Raw genomic sequence first — 17,921 nt, 5'->3', positions numbered from 1 at the left:
AAAAATCTCCTGTTTGGTGTATTATAAAAGATCAAAGTCTTAACAAAAATTACAGTAAATTATATCTTCTACCATTCGTGTTCTAAACATTTTTTCGTGAAATAATTACTTTCAGAGTGAAGTGCTATGTTATGGGTAGTGTATTTATAAACACTGCCTAAATTCCCTAATATCATTTGAAATTAAACTTATTATCGATTAAGTATTAATTTTCAGTATGATTATTATTATTAATATTATTATACTATTGCACTATTACTTTTATCATGTTTGTTGATATAATAATGATAGTAGTAGTAATATTTATTATTAACTGTAATTTTTTGCACACCACTTATGATGTTAAGTAAATGCGTTGGTGAATGTATTGGCGGAGGAATAGATTTTTGGTCATGTATTTATTTTAATGTCTGTGATTTGGTAACCTTATTTTGTTTTTAAATTCTCGGTGGACCCAATTGTACTTCTATTGTGTCATCCTTCTTGTGTGGTTCCTTCTTGCTAAAATCCTCTTATCATTTAGTTTGTGATAGTTTGTGGATGGTAGCTTGTATTACTTCCTTTCCTCGCAATTCATACAAGGAATTAAATTAGGATTAATTAATCAAACTATTATTTTCCTCCTTCTCATTCACTCAAAATATAGGTTGCACCCAATATTTAAAAGAATCCTGAAGAATGGGAATAGAAGAGAAGCACGGATGACCATTGTCCATTAGGGTGGTCCAAAAATGCATGGCAAAATTTTTTGCATTCTAGAGGGCAACGATCCCCCCATTTTATTCTAAATCCGGAAAAAGAAATTCTCTTATTTTTTTTCTATTTATTTATTTTAACAGGTGCCGGTTTTGACTTGAAGTTTCCCATGTAAAATGTATGGGGAAAAATCACATTTTCGAGTTTTTAGAATAATCTTTAGGGTCGCAAAAAATGGGACGGGAAAGTATGGGGGCATGTAGAGAATTATCCAATGAAGAATTTCATCTACCTGACATATGAGTGGGACACCCTTAACACACCCTTACGATTACCTGGAAACTACCCTTAAAACAAAAAATGTCGATTCTTCATGAAATCGACTTTTGAACAATGTATTCGCGTCTTTTTTTACTTAAAATTATTAATATTGGTTTAGTGGAATATTTATTATCGTCGGTTAATTAGTTTTTCATTATTTAAAGAAATGGAATTTTTTTTTGAAATTTCGCCCCCCCCCCTAAAAATTATTACTATTAGTCTAGTAGAGAAATTGATTAACATTCGTTAATTAATTGCTTATTATTTAAACAAATGGAATTTGTTCAGAACTTTTTTTCGAAAATTCTTTTTTTCCTTAAAAATGACTAATATTGATCTAGTGGAATGATTATTAATATTAGTTTATTAATTTTCAATTGTTTAAACAGATGGAGTTTGTTTAAATATTTTTTTAATAAAAGTGATCAATATTTCTTTAGTGGTATATTTATCAGCATTGTTTGATTAACTTTATTTTTAAAAACTTGTTAAAAAAAAAATTATTAATCAAATATAACTCATGAATTAATTATAAATCAGTAATTAATTATTACTGATAAAAATATTCCATTAGACTAGTAATAATTTTAATAGCTCGGGAGGGGGGGGGGTGGACAAATTTTGGAGCAAAAAATATTTGAACCATTTTCATTTGTTTAAATAATTAATAATTAATTAACTAATGATAATAAATATGTCACTAGACCAAGAGTAATAATTTTCATTACAAAAATAAGAGAACACAGTACTCAAAAGGTCGATTTCTTTCAGACTTGACAGTTTTTGTTTTAAGGGTAGTTTTCAGCTATTCGTGAGGGTGTGTCAGAGGTGTCAATCCCATATGTCTGAACTCAAAACAATGATTTTTCCCAATTCATTTTACATGGGAAACTTCAAGTCTAAACCGAAACCTGTTAAAATAAAAAAATAAAAGAATGAAAAATTAGGAAATTTCTGTTTTCGGATTTGGAATAAAATGGGAGGATTGTTGCCCTCTGACACGCGAAAAAATTTTGCCATGCATTTTTGGACCACTCTAATTTACATAGACGGTCATGACTTTGATATAGCATATAAGAATTGACACTCGACAGTTGCTACTAATGAAAATTGGTGACAGTAAATTGATATTTAGAACTGAATAACTTACTGTGAATAGATCATTGTAATAAATATTTGTAGTTTTTCAAGGTCTGTCCAAAAAGCATCCGACCTTGTGATGTACCAGAAGCAAGAGTTACTTCTAGTCAATTGGGAGGATATTCCCTTTAAATTACCTTTCATCAGAAGAGTCAAAATCTTCTTCCAGCAAATCTTATTAATTTCGAGGGACCACTCCTCATTCCTTATTTCATTTAGACGAAACTTTAATTTGGGAAGCAGCCAGAAATTACACCGAGCCAAGTCAGGATTGAATAGGGGCTGCCGAAAGTGTGCAAGGCCATGTTTTACCACAAATTGCTCAATAAGCTGCGATGAATGGGCCTGTTCCATTTCCTTCTTACTGCCTCACCTAATCGCGTCAGAACTTTGTGGCTATACTCTTTCTTTTCTATCTGGCCTTTTGGTATGTATTCATAATGGACAAAACCTTTCTTCCCATTTTGAGATGTTTTGGCAGATGCGGGCCTACCAAAAAGAGGGTCACTTTCCATTGAAGTACACTCATTTATAAATTGCCTGAACCACTTTTTAATAAACTTATAGACTTATACCTAAATGCTTTCCTAATTATAAAGGTTGTTAAAAAAAGTAATGGCTAAGTTTGAAAAAAAAATTAAGTACACACTTTTCGTTTAGTGCATTCCGTCATCCTAAAATGTGACGCGTACATGGTTTAGTTGTTTACGCAACCATATACACTAGTCCACTGAAGATTAATAGGTCCATGCAATTCAAGTTTATAATACCCTAGTTAAGTGCAAAGTTAGAGGACAATTTCTGATACTCTTTGGACAGTCCTCATACAGTGTAGGGAGTTTGATAGTACTTAAGCATTTGAGGCACTTTAATTACCTTGAACATACTTCGAAGTTAAGGAGAGTTAAATCCTATGCAGATGACGTGATAATTTTGCAGGTCGATGAGGGCATCGAGGCGATGCTCTGTTGTTGGCTGCAACAGCTGCAAGAGTTTGGTGGACCGGATGTTGAGAAACCAGACCTTCTTCAAGGAAGCGTTGGCTCATTGAGAACACATTTACAAGCCAGCAATGGGAGTCTTGCCAGGCATACTATCTTCAATGACCCTAGGGCTAGGTATAATGTGAGTATTCAAATACAATAAGGTTTCATTTAAAAATCAACATTATGATTATTGTTTTAAAATAAATAAAAAAATAATATCAATGTTGAGCTACAAGTAAAATACTTTTTTCTTGACTGCTTGTAATAATGATAAATAATAATGATCTTCCAATTCATTCATCCACTTCGTCCACATTGTAGCTGCTATGTTTCTGCATGCTTTTTGTGTTTTTTTTTCATATCATTGCTGGGGGCGGGGGTATCTGGTAATCCGCTGGACCGTTCAGTTATTCAAACTGTTGATTGGGTGTAATCCGAGTACTGCAGTACAATCCACTTAATCCGAAGTAATCCACTTTTTAAACGACGTGAATCGAGTAATTAGAAGTAATCAGTTTGTAACCCGGCATAATTCACTGCAGAATCCACTTCTAACGAGAAGTAATCCAAAGTAGTTTGGATAATCTACCTGTCATCTACTTGTAATCTACTTGCAATCAACTTTTTACACAGAGTAATACATTTGTAATTCGAGTAGTTCAAATTGATATAAGCAATACAAGTAATTAATTATTAATCGAGAGTAATTCAGACAATTCGGAATAATTTGCATAAGTAATCCGAATAGTTTTAAACCAATATGTTTCTATTTTTGGTTTAAAATTTATCTTTTTTAGTTGAAAATTCGTGTATTTTGTTGAAACTTCGTCTTTTTCGATCAAAAATGAATCTTCTTTGTTAAAAATTCATGACTTTTGTTGAAAATTTAATTATTTCTTGAAAACTTAGTCTATTTTGTTGGAAATTTAACAATTTTGAGAAAAAGTCATTTTTAGGGTAAAAGTTCAACTACTTTATTATAAAATTTCACTATTTCATTTTTGGTGAAAATTGATCTTGCTTGGTTGAAAATTCATTTAATTTGTCCAAATTTGTTTGTAATTCGCCCGAGTCAAAATTTAGGCCCTACTTAGAAGCTGTAACTTCTACGTTAGTAGGCGCTGGAAGCTGTAAAATCGGTTCTTAATAAGCAGTGATTTCAATGTAATTTAGACCCTACTTTGACGCTAAAAGTGTCGGAAATCGGCGATTTTTCCAAATTTAGCGTCAAAGTAGGGTCTGTATTTAAGACAATTTAGACCCTCTTTTAAAGCTCAAACTACTGCTGTAGGACTTGTGGCATCAAAGCATGTTCTTTATAATCTCATACCATTATGGATGAATAAAAATAAGATTTTATTTATCGGAAAATAAATAATGTCAGTGACATAAATATAAAGGATATTTTCAATTATTTTTTATAATAGTATTAATAGAATTTTTGATTATGACGCTAAAGCATAGTGCACTAAAAAATCCGCAAATACTAAGAAATGAACCTAAAATCACACGCAAGAACTCAGTATTTACCAAACGCCTAACACCCTAACCGATTCAACTAACGGAACGTGTTGGGATTTCTTCGATAAAAATCATTAGCACTCATCCAATAATTCAAGGTCCAAAATATTTTTAAAACCGAATTAACTAATTGAGTAATTACAACTTTTTAACTTTCTGTGTCGTTAAACGTTTGAAAAGATTTTTGAAGAGTTCAATATAAATTGGTTCTATTTTTTAGAAGTATTCTACGTTATACGCTTTAAAATAACTTGAAGCTACGTATGTAAATTTGATTCTGTGTTATTTATTACAATGTATTGATTATGTCAAACTTGCTGATTTCAATCAAAATATCTTTTTATTTCTTTATTAGGCGAAGATTTAAAAAAAAGTCGTTCAGCATCATAATTAATCAAATTATACTAAAAAATACAAATATTTAGTTCAAGATTCAGCCTGATATTCATCAGAAAATAAGTTTATATTAAAAATGACAATATTGGTTTTATACCGAATTGTCTCGTCGTATCAAAGTTCGAGGTAAGCAGTCAATTATTTTTCAAACATTTGCTTGTTTTTATTCTTCAATAAATATGATAAAAATTAAAACAGTAAACACTTTCTCACCAAAGGAAATTTTTTCCCTCCTAAATCAAGTGGTAGACACGTAAATAGTAATGTTCCTCTAAGAAGATATTTTAGAAACTCTAAATTATTATTGTTTGGTAACAAAAATGATCAAACCATTAGAAAAGTTCCTTCGAAAAAAATGATTTTCTTCATGAAATTATGTTGCAAATTAATTACCCGTTATACCCTAATAAAAATTTAATAACAATCAGTACATTTAATTATAATTATTAAATATGCATTACAATATACTTTTCAAATTTTTATTTCATACATAATATTGGATGTTAGCGAAAGAAGATATTGTATTCTTACAATTTGTTGTGACTTTCAATCACCTACATGACTGTTAAATACAAAAACTTTCATTGATTAATTATTAACAAAAAAGTTTCTAATGACTTCCTAATTGACAATATTTAGTAATTTTCTATGATAAATATGATTCTCATACAAATTTTCAGCATTTTCAGTTAAAAGAAAATATTTTTCTATGAATAAGCATTGTAAAGAAGTATTGATTTATATATAAATAATTAATGACAATTAGGGCACTGAAGAGGAGGTTGAACTTCGTCATAGTAGGGTATTGAGTAATGAAAATGTAAGCTATGAAATTTAAAATAGCTTCAGAATGGTGTCACAGCCTCAAAGTAGGCTCTTATGTGTTATTCTCTAGGAGTCAAAAGTTTAAAGCAGGGTCTGTAAGTTTAAAAAGCGTCAAAGCAGGTTCTTGATTTTAGATGAAACTAGTTTGGTTAAAAAATTAACTATTTTCTTTAAGATTCATCTACTTTCTTGAATTTTTTTTTAGAAAATGAGGAATCTTGCTTAAAAACTTAGCTTTTCGGCTAAAAACTGAAACATCATGTTTTGCTCAAAATTTAACTATTCGACTGAAAATTGATTAATTTGATTAATTACTCGTGTTGTTGTTAGAAAAGTAATTTTCCTTAAAAAAGTATAACATTGGGTTAAAAGTGCATATACTTTTTTGAAAATTAGACTATTCTATTCTTCATTGCATATTTATCTTTTTTTATGGAAAATAGAAAAGAGACTGAATTACCTGAAAAAATAAAAATAAATTGTCACAGTATTGCTTTTTTTGTTATCATTGGTTAAAAATGTTGAAAAATGAGAATGTTGTTATTTTAGATTACCATGCTGGAATTAAAGGCTTTGGCCTTTAGATGTGTACACAAAATAAAATGTACTCTACTACAGAATAGCTTCTTTGTTATCTGCAAATTAAAAATTAGAAAAATGAGGAAATTTCTGTTTTTGTATCACTATGGTGGAATCGGTTTAGTGGGTAGATTGTTTTCGCACACCTGTGATATTAAAGGTCTTGGCACGAAAATAGCTGAGGAAAATAAAATTTTCTATTTTAATTTGTTGCTCTTTATTACCAGTTATGAAAAGTTTTCTTATAACAGTTCTATGTTTATGACGAGGAATTTAAGATTTTTTTAAAAGTGCGGTTTTATAAACCTAAAAATATTTTTAAGTTCAAAACATAATTATTTTGTTTTCTAACCGACACAAAACGAATTGTGACGTCACTTTCCATTTTAATCTTTTCTAAATTTAAAGTTTTGAATTTTCACATATATATTTAGCGTTAAGCAAGCGAGTTTAATTGTCAAATAATGCAGGGAAATTTATTAGATGTGGAAATTGTGACATGAAAAGAATGATAAAAAGAATTCTTTAACGTTTTAATACTGACGGATGTATGAACATTTTTATATTCATCATAGATATTCTCCATCAATTATGATAAATTCTTTATAAAGTTGTCTATTAAATAAGCCTTATTTTTTTCTTTCTAAATGGCAGATTTCAGGCTTTTTAATTTTATTTTAAAATAACCCCTGATTTTTCGCAAAATGAAAAAGTAAAATAATTAGATTTTAATATTTTTCAACTCTAAATACGGAACATTCAATATTAGTTTCTTTAATCTTGAAAAATTAATTACATAAATGCAGTGAAAAAATAATTCCAGATATATTAACTCTTCGATAAAAAGACTTTTTAGTTAAGAGTACGGGATAGGAAATTATTTGAACAGAAATCGAGGAAGGTGCTGGAGATTACGAGCATTTCTTCAGTCTACGAGGGCGGTTATTTCCGTTTAGTTTAATCAACATCACCATTTATGTGAGCGCTTAAAGGAAAAAAGTCGCAAAAGCGCAACTACTCCACTTGAAAACTTAAAATCAAAGCGTTTCTGAAATGAGTAATAAATATTAAAATTACTTTCTGCAATTATGTATATAAGAAAATATATGCATATTACAAGAAACCTTCGAAGTAGATCGATACTTAATAAAGTATTTATTAATTTTCCGTTTTCATTCTTTTCATTTTCTGGTAACCTCGAATATACTTTGCTACATTAAAAATCCAATTTAAAGATCATGTGAGCATTTTTTTTAAATTTAAATAATTTCTCAAATAATAATTTATAAATAATTCATGAGTAATACTTTTAAACACTTGAAGTGCTTTAAACTATTCGGGTTTTTCGCCACATCCATAATACATCTCAAAGGATAAATTGCTAAATGTAATGTTTTTACCACATATTCTAAAGGTGATAAACCGTATTTATGTAATATTACTATTGATTAATAATAATTCAATAATTAATTTATTATTATTAATTAAATTATAAATGAATTACTTAATAATTTTTAATTAGTAATAATTATTTAATAGTATTATGTAATGATATTCAGAATTCAAAATAATAAATTATTAAATAATAGTACATTGGAAAAGTAGATATTTGTCAAATATTTGTGAAAGCTTTTTAACTAAATATTGGGTACATTTATTATAAAAAATCTTTCTTTGACAAAGTTGTTCGACTTAAGCTCTAATTACAAAATTCTTCCATTTTATTTCACTAAATAAAGAATTCAATGAAATAATTTTTTATATACTGAACGATACTTTTTCCTTGAGTTAAAGTGCGAATGGAGGGTGAAGAACTGCTTAATATTATAATATTTGCGTTGAATGTATTTTTCGAATAATCACATCAAGTGACATAAAGATTAGACAATTTAATCAACTATTCTATTTGAAATTTATATTTTTAAATCGAAAATTCAACGACTTGATTGAAATTTGAAGTACATTGTTTTATTTTTTTTGCCTCAAAGTTCATCTCTGTAGTTGGAAATTTTCTTTTTAGATGTAAATGCATTTTTTGAATAGAAAATGTAATTTTTCTATTTTTGATTGATTATTGATCTTTTTCAGTAGCACATTTTTCTTTTGGCTTGAAAATTAAAAATTCATCTCTTAGGTTAAACTTTGATTATTTTCTTGAATCTTTTTTCTTTCAAAAATTAATATTGTACACTGAAAATTTACATTTTTCATTTTTGACTTTTGAATTCGTCTGTTTTAGTTAAAAATTCAACTATTAATTTGAAAATTCATTTACGCTTTTTTTTCATTGGATAAAAAATATTTATTTGCTGAAAACTGGTCTTTTTAATTAGAATATGTATAATTTTGATTAAAAATTTATCTCTTTTGTTGAAACTTTGACTATCTTGTTGAAAAAAAATTAATTTTTTTACGGCAAATTTACCTTTTCTATTTTTGGTTAAAAAGGATCATGCTTTTTTATAAGTACAGGCTCCAATGCGTGATGATTTAAAATACATTAATGGTTCTGCTTGTCTACATAATGGACGATATTCAAAAAATACTTGAGAAATTTTCACTTATCGAATAAAAATAATTCGTCTTTAAAAACTCCAAAAAATACAGTATTTAGCATGAATTTTTCATAACACTACTACTTTCGATATTCTTGGGCATGTTAATTAGACTGTTATTTTTTTAAGCTAAAAGTCTCGCAGACACTAACTTTTAAAATCGATAATTGTCCAAATTTGTCATCAACTAGCGCATAAATTCCTTGAAGGAATCGATTTTCTATCAGAAAAATCTTTAGATTATTAGATTTTTATGGCTTTTACTATTAATTCATTAGTTATTTTTGACATCCAATAGTTTTGGTTTAAAAAGTATTTATTTATTTTCAAATTCGTTAATAATGGGATTTAAAATTAGAATGTTGAAAATCATTTTCTTTAATACTCAGTTTTCAAGGGGTTTCATAACATTTTCATTTATTTCAATTATGTAAATAAAAATATTTGACCAAAAGGGTCAAATTTCTTATTTTAAAATATAAAAAAATTTAAATAATTAATGCATAGGTCTTTGAAATGACAATTTTGTAAGAGAAATATTATGAAAATCATAATATTTTGAAAATTATGAATATTATCAATGTTTCTCTATTTGATAATATAACAATAATCAATGTTATAATTCTTAGCTTGAAACTATTGATTTTAAAACTGGAAACTGGATTAATCCTTTCTTAAACGGTTTTATGTAGCGTGCCTTTAATCCGTTAAAATTAGAACGATTAGAACAAACGATGGAAATGCTTTTCTGTTGGTGGCAAGAGTTTGGTGGGGACGGTGTTCCAGAGCGTTGTGGCCCGAATACACGCATTTATCTCGTACCCTTATTAGGTCGATTGTCTGTCCGCTTGTCGTACTTTTTTCCAGGAGGCGAATTGATGAAAAGTGGGGTTTGAGGGGCGACGAGGGGAAATTCAGTTGTGATGCGTCGAGGAGGGGAGCACTAACCGGGCGATGGTGAGGAGAGGGAGAAGAGGTTGAGGAGGACTTGTAAGTCAGGAAGGGGTGCTCAATAGGATAGGTTTGAGTAGAAAATGATAGGCAAGGGGGGGGGGGGTAGGAAAGGAGAGGGCAATACAAGCTCGGATAGGATAGGGTCAGATAGGATGAGACAGGATAGTATAGAGAGAAATGGTAAGAGAGAGGAGAGCCAACGGAGGAGGGAGAGATTTACGATTAATCTACTATAATAACTCAATTTTTTACGTGAAGTGAAAGTATAAAATTTGAAACTTTTAAATATTATATTAAATAGGTTATTAAACCAGCAGGACGCCTACTTTGACTAATTGATTTAAATATTAATATCTAATGACTAGATTTTTTTATGTACTTTTTATTCAATATTTTTTAAATGTTTATAGTGTTTTTCTGTCGTCAGAATAAAATTGAGGGAAATTAGGTTTTACTTGAAGCAGTGATTGGTGATTGTACTCTTTCTTTTTTTTCGCTCCCTTTAATAGATTTTTAAAAATCACGGTGCCTTGAAACCTGTACGAAGTCACTGAAAGAATCCTCAATTTTTCGTCCGCTGCCAGTCCACATGTGCAGCAAGATACTGATAACGTTTTATCTGCACGTTTCCAAGCGGGAAATTGAATCAAACGAGTTGAAAAGAAAGGGGGATATAAAAAGAACAAAGAGAGAGAATATGATGAAAAAGTTATTGCCCCAAGTGCCTCGGCTTGTGCGAGTCCGATTTTATGTGCATTATTTTCATTGTATTCTAGCATCTTCTACATAGAGTGATTCGATCCATTCATTTTATGTAAAGAGTTTTCTCAACTTTATTCTGAAAAATTACAACATTAAATACACTATTTTCTCACAATTGTCCGAAAATATAAATTTTCTAAAATTTTGAACAACGTAACCCCCTTTGTTACGACGTCAATTTTTAACTAAATAGGGAAATTTGCCACAAATCAGTTGAATATTTCACACGAAAAAATTCTTTTACAAAAAAAACGAATTGAGGTGACGGACGCAAAAACTCGTCAAGCGCTCGAAACCTTGCAGAAGAATTGCCCACTTGGGAAAATCTATCGATAAAAAAATGGTGACCATAAAGCAAAACAAACTATACCCTCGTATTCAGGTGGATCAGAACTTTGGTTCAAAATTTTCTCCAAATTTTCAGGAAAACTTTCTCAACGTTCAGTGAACAACTTTCTCGCAATAATTTATTTCAAATAACATCTTCATACAAATTTCAAACATTTTTATCAACAAACGGCCAAATAATCGTGAGTTGTGTTTATAAAACATTAATTTTTAATCGGAAAATTTTCTAAGTTTTTATTGTTTATCTTGAGTAATAATTGTCAAATAAAAAAGGTTAACAAAAAAAATCTTTTAGCTGCGTCAAGCTAAATACGAAGGTATATTTTGTTTTTCGTTTCGTTCACTTCTTTATTGATAGATTGTCCAGAGTGGACAATACTTTTACGCGGTTTCGAGCGTTTAACAAGTGCATTTAAAGGGTTGCATCTGTCACCTCAACTTTCAACAAATTGCATAAATTTATTACCAAATATGTTAAATTTTCAACCAAAAAGATTAATTTCCTTCAGAAGAAAATCATTTTCAACTATTTATACACATTTTTGAATAAATAGTTTGAGCTATGGATAAAATGTCTGTCCAAATTTAATTTATTTTCAGGTAATATATATATATATCATTTAAAAAAAGTTTCAGCGAAATAGTTCAATTTGTAAACTAAAAATATTAATTTTAACCCAAAAATTAAGGAGCTTAATTTTAATCTCTGATCATGAATTGTGTGTAAAAAACTAATTTTCTATGGAACAGTTAAACTATGTACCAAATAGTTACATTTTTTATCAAATTGTTGAATTTGGAAGCTAAAAATACGCCTTTTATATTTCTTAGTTTAATTTTTGATCCAAGTCTATGAATTTTCAATAAAAAAGGTAGCTTACAATCAACCAGTTGATTTTGCAACAAACTAGTTCAATATTTAGTCAAGAAACTTAATTCTCAAAAGAAAGTCTATGGAAAATCTTTGTGAAATCCATCGAAAATCATTTAGATATTTGTGAAACATTTGATTATATTTGTGGAATTCTTCAAATCTTGGGAAATCTTGGAAGTATTTTTGAAACCTTTGTGAAATTTTCGAAATATCTTTGAAAGATTTGTAAAATTGTTGAAATCTTTGTGAAATAATTCAGCAATCATTTATGCCTTTGTGAAATATTTGTGAAATATTTGCGAAATATTTGTCAAATCATTGAAGTCATTTTGACATTTAAATCTATGCAAAATCTTGGCTACATTTTTCAAGATTTAGGCAATCATTTAAATCTTTGTGCAAGCTTTATGAAATATTTGGTAATATTTGTAAAATTAATTAAATATTTATGAAATCTTTGGTAATAATTGATATTAAATTGTAAAAATATTGAAGTCATTGGGAAATTATAGAAATCTTTGTGCAATCTTTTAAATATATAGGAAATTTTTATTAAATAATCATAGTCTTTGTAAAATGTTTTAAATCTTTTCGAAATCTTTGCAAAATATTATAAATGCGTGTGAATTGTTTGGAAAATCATTAAAATCTTTGTGAAATCTTTGTAAAATCTTTCTGAAGTCTTCATAAATCTGCGAGATATTAAATATATCTATTTTTTTCATTTGGTAATATTTGTGAAATTATTAAAATCTTGGGAAAATCATTAATGACTTCGTAAAATTTTTCTTTTTATATGTACAATTTGCATTCAGTATAATATTATTATACTGTACAAAAATGGTGTCCTTCAATATTATAAGTATTATTTTATACAAAAAATCTACAATACATTTGAATATTATATATAATACTTTGTACTATGTATAAACTATAAATAATATTTTCGCTTGGAAAAACGACGAACTTTCAGCCGAAAAATGTTTTGATCGAGAAAGAAAAAAGGCAATCGAATTATTGAATTCGTAAGCCAAAAAGACGAATTTTCAACAAAAATGATAACATTTTTAGATAAAACTGTTAAATTTTCAATAATAATATTTATTCTTGACCGAAATAGATTCCTTTTTAACCAGAAGGTCTGATTTGAACATAATGTGGAAATTTATACGTACAGAAATTATTTTTTAAACTAAAATGACAAATTTTAAAGCCTTCCAATATACTTAACAGAAGATTGATTTTTATTTTTATCCACCCACGCATTCTGAAGTGGACACGAAAATACGAAAAAACTCTAACTTTCCTCTAAATATCCGGTTCTTAAGTTCTTTTATTTATTGCTTACATTCGATTTACACCAATACAAGAAAAAGTTTCATCCCAATATCTAAATCGAAATACTGTTTTATCCACCAAAGCACTTTTTGATACATTTCAGAGAGCGAGGGTGAATAGAACGCAGTCGACCTAAGGGAAAGTTAGATTTTTCCGAATATCAAGTATAGCTTATTTCACTAAAACAATAAATATGGCGCCATTAAGAATTAATACCAGGTGCGCACCCAGAAAAATATTTCGGGGGGGGGGGGTAACCCTCTAAATATTTCCCCGGGATCCGCTACTGAATAATACTATATATAAGCACATACTAAATTATTTTGAAGTCAATCATTATATGTCAAAAAATTACAATTTTGTATTTATTCATTTATTTAATGAATTAATTGAATTTTTATCGTCATGAAAGAATTTTGAAAATTAATGTCTGTAATACGGAGAAATTTTGGGCGTATATTAAGTCAAATATTGACCTAAATTTAAGATGCAGCCAAAAAGACTTACATTTTAATTGAGTTTCTAAAACGCGAAATTTACGTACATTTTGAAGATATATATATATATATATAGTAAGAAAAAAATTGACACTAATTTTTCATATGAGTTGCAAAATAACAAAAAAAAGCTATAATGTTTTTATATTTGTACTACCTACGTTGCTCTGTTTATATCTATTTTTACAGAAATACCTTAAATTAGCACATATTCATGAAAAGAAATAAACAAAAACAACTGATATTGTTATTAATAAGAATAAATTTTAAGGAGAAATGGAATAGTTAAATTTCCAGTTTTCAACAAAAGGAAAAACGAATTTTCAACCAAATGAATTAATTTTAAGCTAAATAAATGAAATTTCAACTACATTATTTGATCCGCAGCCAAAAATAAAAAATATTGTACAAAGTGGTTAAATTTTTAATCAAGAAAGATTTTTCAGCAAGGAAAAAAACTACAACGCAATTGTTTAATTTTTCAACCAAGAAGACTAATTGTCTATGAAAAAGGTCTATTTAACCAAAGAGCCGAATTTTCTACAAAATTATTAAAATCTCAATAAATACGGACAAAAATTTAAAAAATAGTTGCATTTTCAACTAAGAATTATTTAATTTCAAGAAAAAATTGTACCATTTTGAGCAAAATAAATAAATTTGAAAACCAAAAAGATCCATTTTCAATAAAAGGGTATACATTCGCGTGCCAGATGGCGCTGTTGTCAAAGTCTAAGACAAGCTCATACAATCGCACGAAATAATCAGATCAGTTCCATCGGCTTCAGTTGGCTAATGGCATCGGATACCCACTGCTCCTTGACGTGAGCTCCACATCGTGCTTATTCGCGTAAGCCTCCCGCTTCGAGTGATCTATCGCAAAGTTATTCCGCAGTTACACAGGTAGGATATTATTGTAAATCGCCTTACCGCAACGCTCTTATTTTGTCATTACAAAACTTTTTAATTTTAAAGGATTACAAATTTCGATTATAATTTCACAATTAACGTAATTTGTCATTGCTGAATTTTTAATATGTAATTCAAAAGTGATAGAAAGCCTGGAAACAGGACCACTAAGGAAAGGAATTTTTCTGCGTGGTATAAATAATAAACGAGATTTTCCATTATTCCTGCCCAGGAAACATCTCTGCAATAAAAAATATGTATTCAATCAGGTTATTTCACTCGAAGTAACCATTTTTTTTTGTTTCGAAAATTTGTATTTTATATAGGAAATTCAGGAAGAATGTGAGCAATAATTGCAAAAGTTATAAAAAAAAAATTATTCCTACCATTTGTCAATAAAAATGACTGAAAAAATTCTGTATACTGTAGGGTGGTTCAAAAATGCAATGGATTTTTTTTCTTTAAAATGTTCATGCTTATGACTCCCAAATTTGTTCGAAATGACAAAATAATAATTGCTGATTCTCAGATAAAAATATTTAAATCCGTGTCGATACATGAAAGACCAATATTGTCAAAAATGTAATATTCGCGTTTTCAACCAAGAAAGATTACTTCTCTATCATAAAAGATAAATTTTCAATGCGCAATGACCAATGATTGACATGAATAATTTATGACCAAAAAATGCAATTTTCAACTGAAATTATTGATGAAAAACAAACAAAAAACAGTCGAATTGAATAAAAAAAATATAAATTAAAAAAATGGTTGAATTCTCAATCAAAATAGATTAATATTTAACAAAGCTGTTGTATTTTTAACAAAAAAAGGATGAATTTCGAATCAATAGGATTAATTTTCTAGAAAAAGAAAAAGAATTTTAAACTAAAAACAAACAATTGTTATCCAAAAATAAAATAGCTAAATTTCCAGACAAGAAAATTAATTCCTAAACAAAAAAAAAAAAATAAGTATTTCGCATTCTTTCCAAATTTTCAACCAAGGTTATACATTTTAAATTAAAATGATAAATCTTTTAAAAATGTTCAATTTTTAACCTAAAAAGAACAGTTATAAAACATAAATGAAATAGTTAAATTTGCAGTAAAAAATTTTAATTTTTAAAGAAGATAAAACACGCTTTAAACAAAATAGTTACATTTTCAATAAAGTCAGTCAAAGAGATGAATCTTTAAATACAAAAAATGCATTTTTAGCAAAACAGTCCTATTTTTAATTCATTTGATAAATTTTTGACCAAAAAAGTTTAAGTTACAAATTAATTAATATTTAAATTATATCACTCTTGTCACATTAAAAAAAATTTCTAAAGAGTTTAATTAAAAAATTAGAAGAATTTTCACGCTGGTATAAATATAGTTTAATTTTATTAATAATAGTTGTAATAAAAATTATATCAAATTAAATTAATATTTTATGTTTAAATATTGGAAAGGGGTCAGTTTTAAACTACATAATATTTAATAAATTCAGTGCTTAAATTGCGAACGTATAAGTTAAAAAATGTAGCATAAATCAAATGGAATTTTCGAGTCAATTATAATTTGTTTTTTAGAGTGCGCGATAATGTGGTAGTCATGCGGTGGGCAACGGTAGTGTAGTGGCCATGCGGTAGCTGATCGTGGTATGTTCGTCGTGTGGTAACTGACGGCGGTGGGATGGTCGTAGGGTGACTGACAATTTTTTTAAATTTTGACAATGGAACCGTCCTGGTTGGTAACAGAAGTGTTAACCAAATTTTAACAAACTGTTGAAAGAAGGATAGTTTATTTAAAAAATCACTAAAAATATCGTCACATAATGTATAAACATTCCCTAATTATGTGTAATCTGTAAGTAAGGAAAATTTCGCTCAGTTAATCAACTCTAAAAGCCAGGTGCAAATCTGGATTAAAGGCTCAGATAAAGAATTTCCTTTATTTCTCTTCCTCTTTTTTCCCCTCTTCCTTTTTCTCACTTTCTTCTTTTAGGAGAATCTCAACATTAGAGAACGATCTCGTTGACCAAAAAAAATATGTAAATTTTTTTAACTTGTTAAATTTTAATTTAATCGATTTTATTTCACGTATCTCTCTTCATTTGAAACTTTTGCTTCGTTTGTTTTATTCATTCCAACCTGTTGTTTTGTCTAGTACGGCTTTAAGGGCATGTGACACAGCTAAATACCTATATTACCGACCTCACTTTTTCAGTTCACTGAATATTTTTTTGAACCTAAACACTTTTTTTTGTAAATAAAATATCGAGCTGAAGCTTTGGAAAATGTATTAGAGTACAATAAGGTACGTTTAGGTACTGCATTTTGGTAGGAACTTCACTGAAAATTATTTTATCTTTTTTCTGAACCTCGACATTTTTTGAACGTGCCAACTTTTTTTATACATAAAATATCGGTCTCAAACTTTGAGAAATGCAAGAGTCGAAAGAAAACTACATTTAAGTACAAATCTTAATAATAAAAGATGTAAAAAAAAAAAATATTTCAACAATCAATTCCATCGGAATCAGCCGGTAACGTTGTACACGATAATACGAACCCTGGCGGCCACTAGACGAGGCTCTAGAGGGTTCGTATTTTCGTGTACAACTTTACCGGCTGATGCCGATGGAATTGATAGTTGAAATTTTTTTTTACATCTTTTTTTATTAATATTTGTACTTAAACGTAGTTTTCTTTCAGCTCTTGCCTTTCTCAAAGTTTGAGACCGATATTTTATATATAAAAAAAGTTGGAACATTCAAAAAATATCGAGGTTCAGAAAAAGATAAAATAATTTTCAGTGAAGTTCCTACCAAAATGCAGTACCTAAACGTACTTTATTGTACTCTAATACGTTTTCCAAAGTTTCAGCTCGATATTTTATTTATAAAAAAAGTTCTTAGGTTTAAAAAAACATTCCGTGAACTGAAAAAGTGAGGTCGGTAATATAGGTATTTAGCTGTGTCACATGCCCTTAATTCTGAAATATAAATATCAATGTGTCCACGATTCTGGCCACATAGCGAACATTATTTGATACTCCGAAAGTGGTAATTGGTACTACATAAAAGCGTGGTTTCAAATGCAAAGTTTATATGTCTTTTTTAAAAGCATCGAGACATGGACTTATCAGGAAAAAGATAAGAGTAAAATTAACGCAATTGACATGAGATTCATGCGCATAATAAGCGGGAAATCCCTAATGGACAAAGTAAG

The 17,921-nt window shown here is 28.6% G+C and overlaps 1 protein-coding gene across 1 annotated transcript in view; it reads left to right on the top strand.

Moving 5' to 3' along the window:
• Window positions 1-17,921, top strand: part of LOC117175321 (retinal guanylyl cyclase 2) — a 444,267-nt gene that overhangs the window by 373,633 nt on the left and 52,713 nt on the right. Inside the window, exon 9 of the mRNA XM_033365029.1 lies at window positions 3,097-3,282. Coding sequence (XP_033220920.1) covers window positions 3,097-3,282 — 186 coding nt within the window. The remainder of the gene's footprint in view (window positions 1-3,096; window positions 3,283-17,921) is intronic.

Source organism: Belonocnema kinseyi, chromosome 6 (assembly GCF_010883055.1).
Source record: "Belonocnema kinseyi isolate 2016_QV_RU_SX_M_011 chromosome 6, B_treatae_v1, whole genome shotgun sequence".
In the NCBI taxonomy this organism is placed as follows: domain Eukaryota; kingdom Metazoa; phylum Arthropoda; class Insecta; order Hymenoptera; family Cynipidae; genus Belonocnema; species Belonocnema kinseyi.
This window is presented reverse-complemented; position numbering and strand designations above follow the sequence as displayed.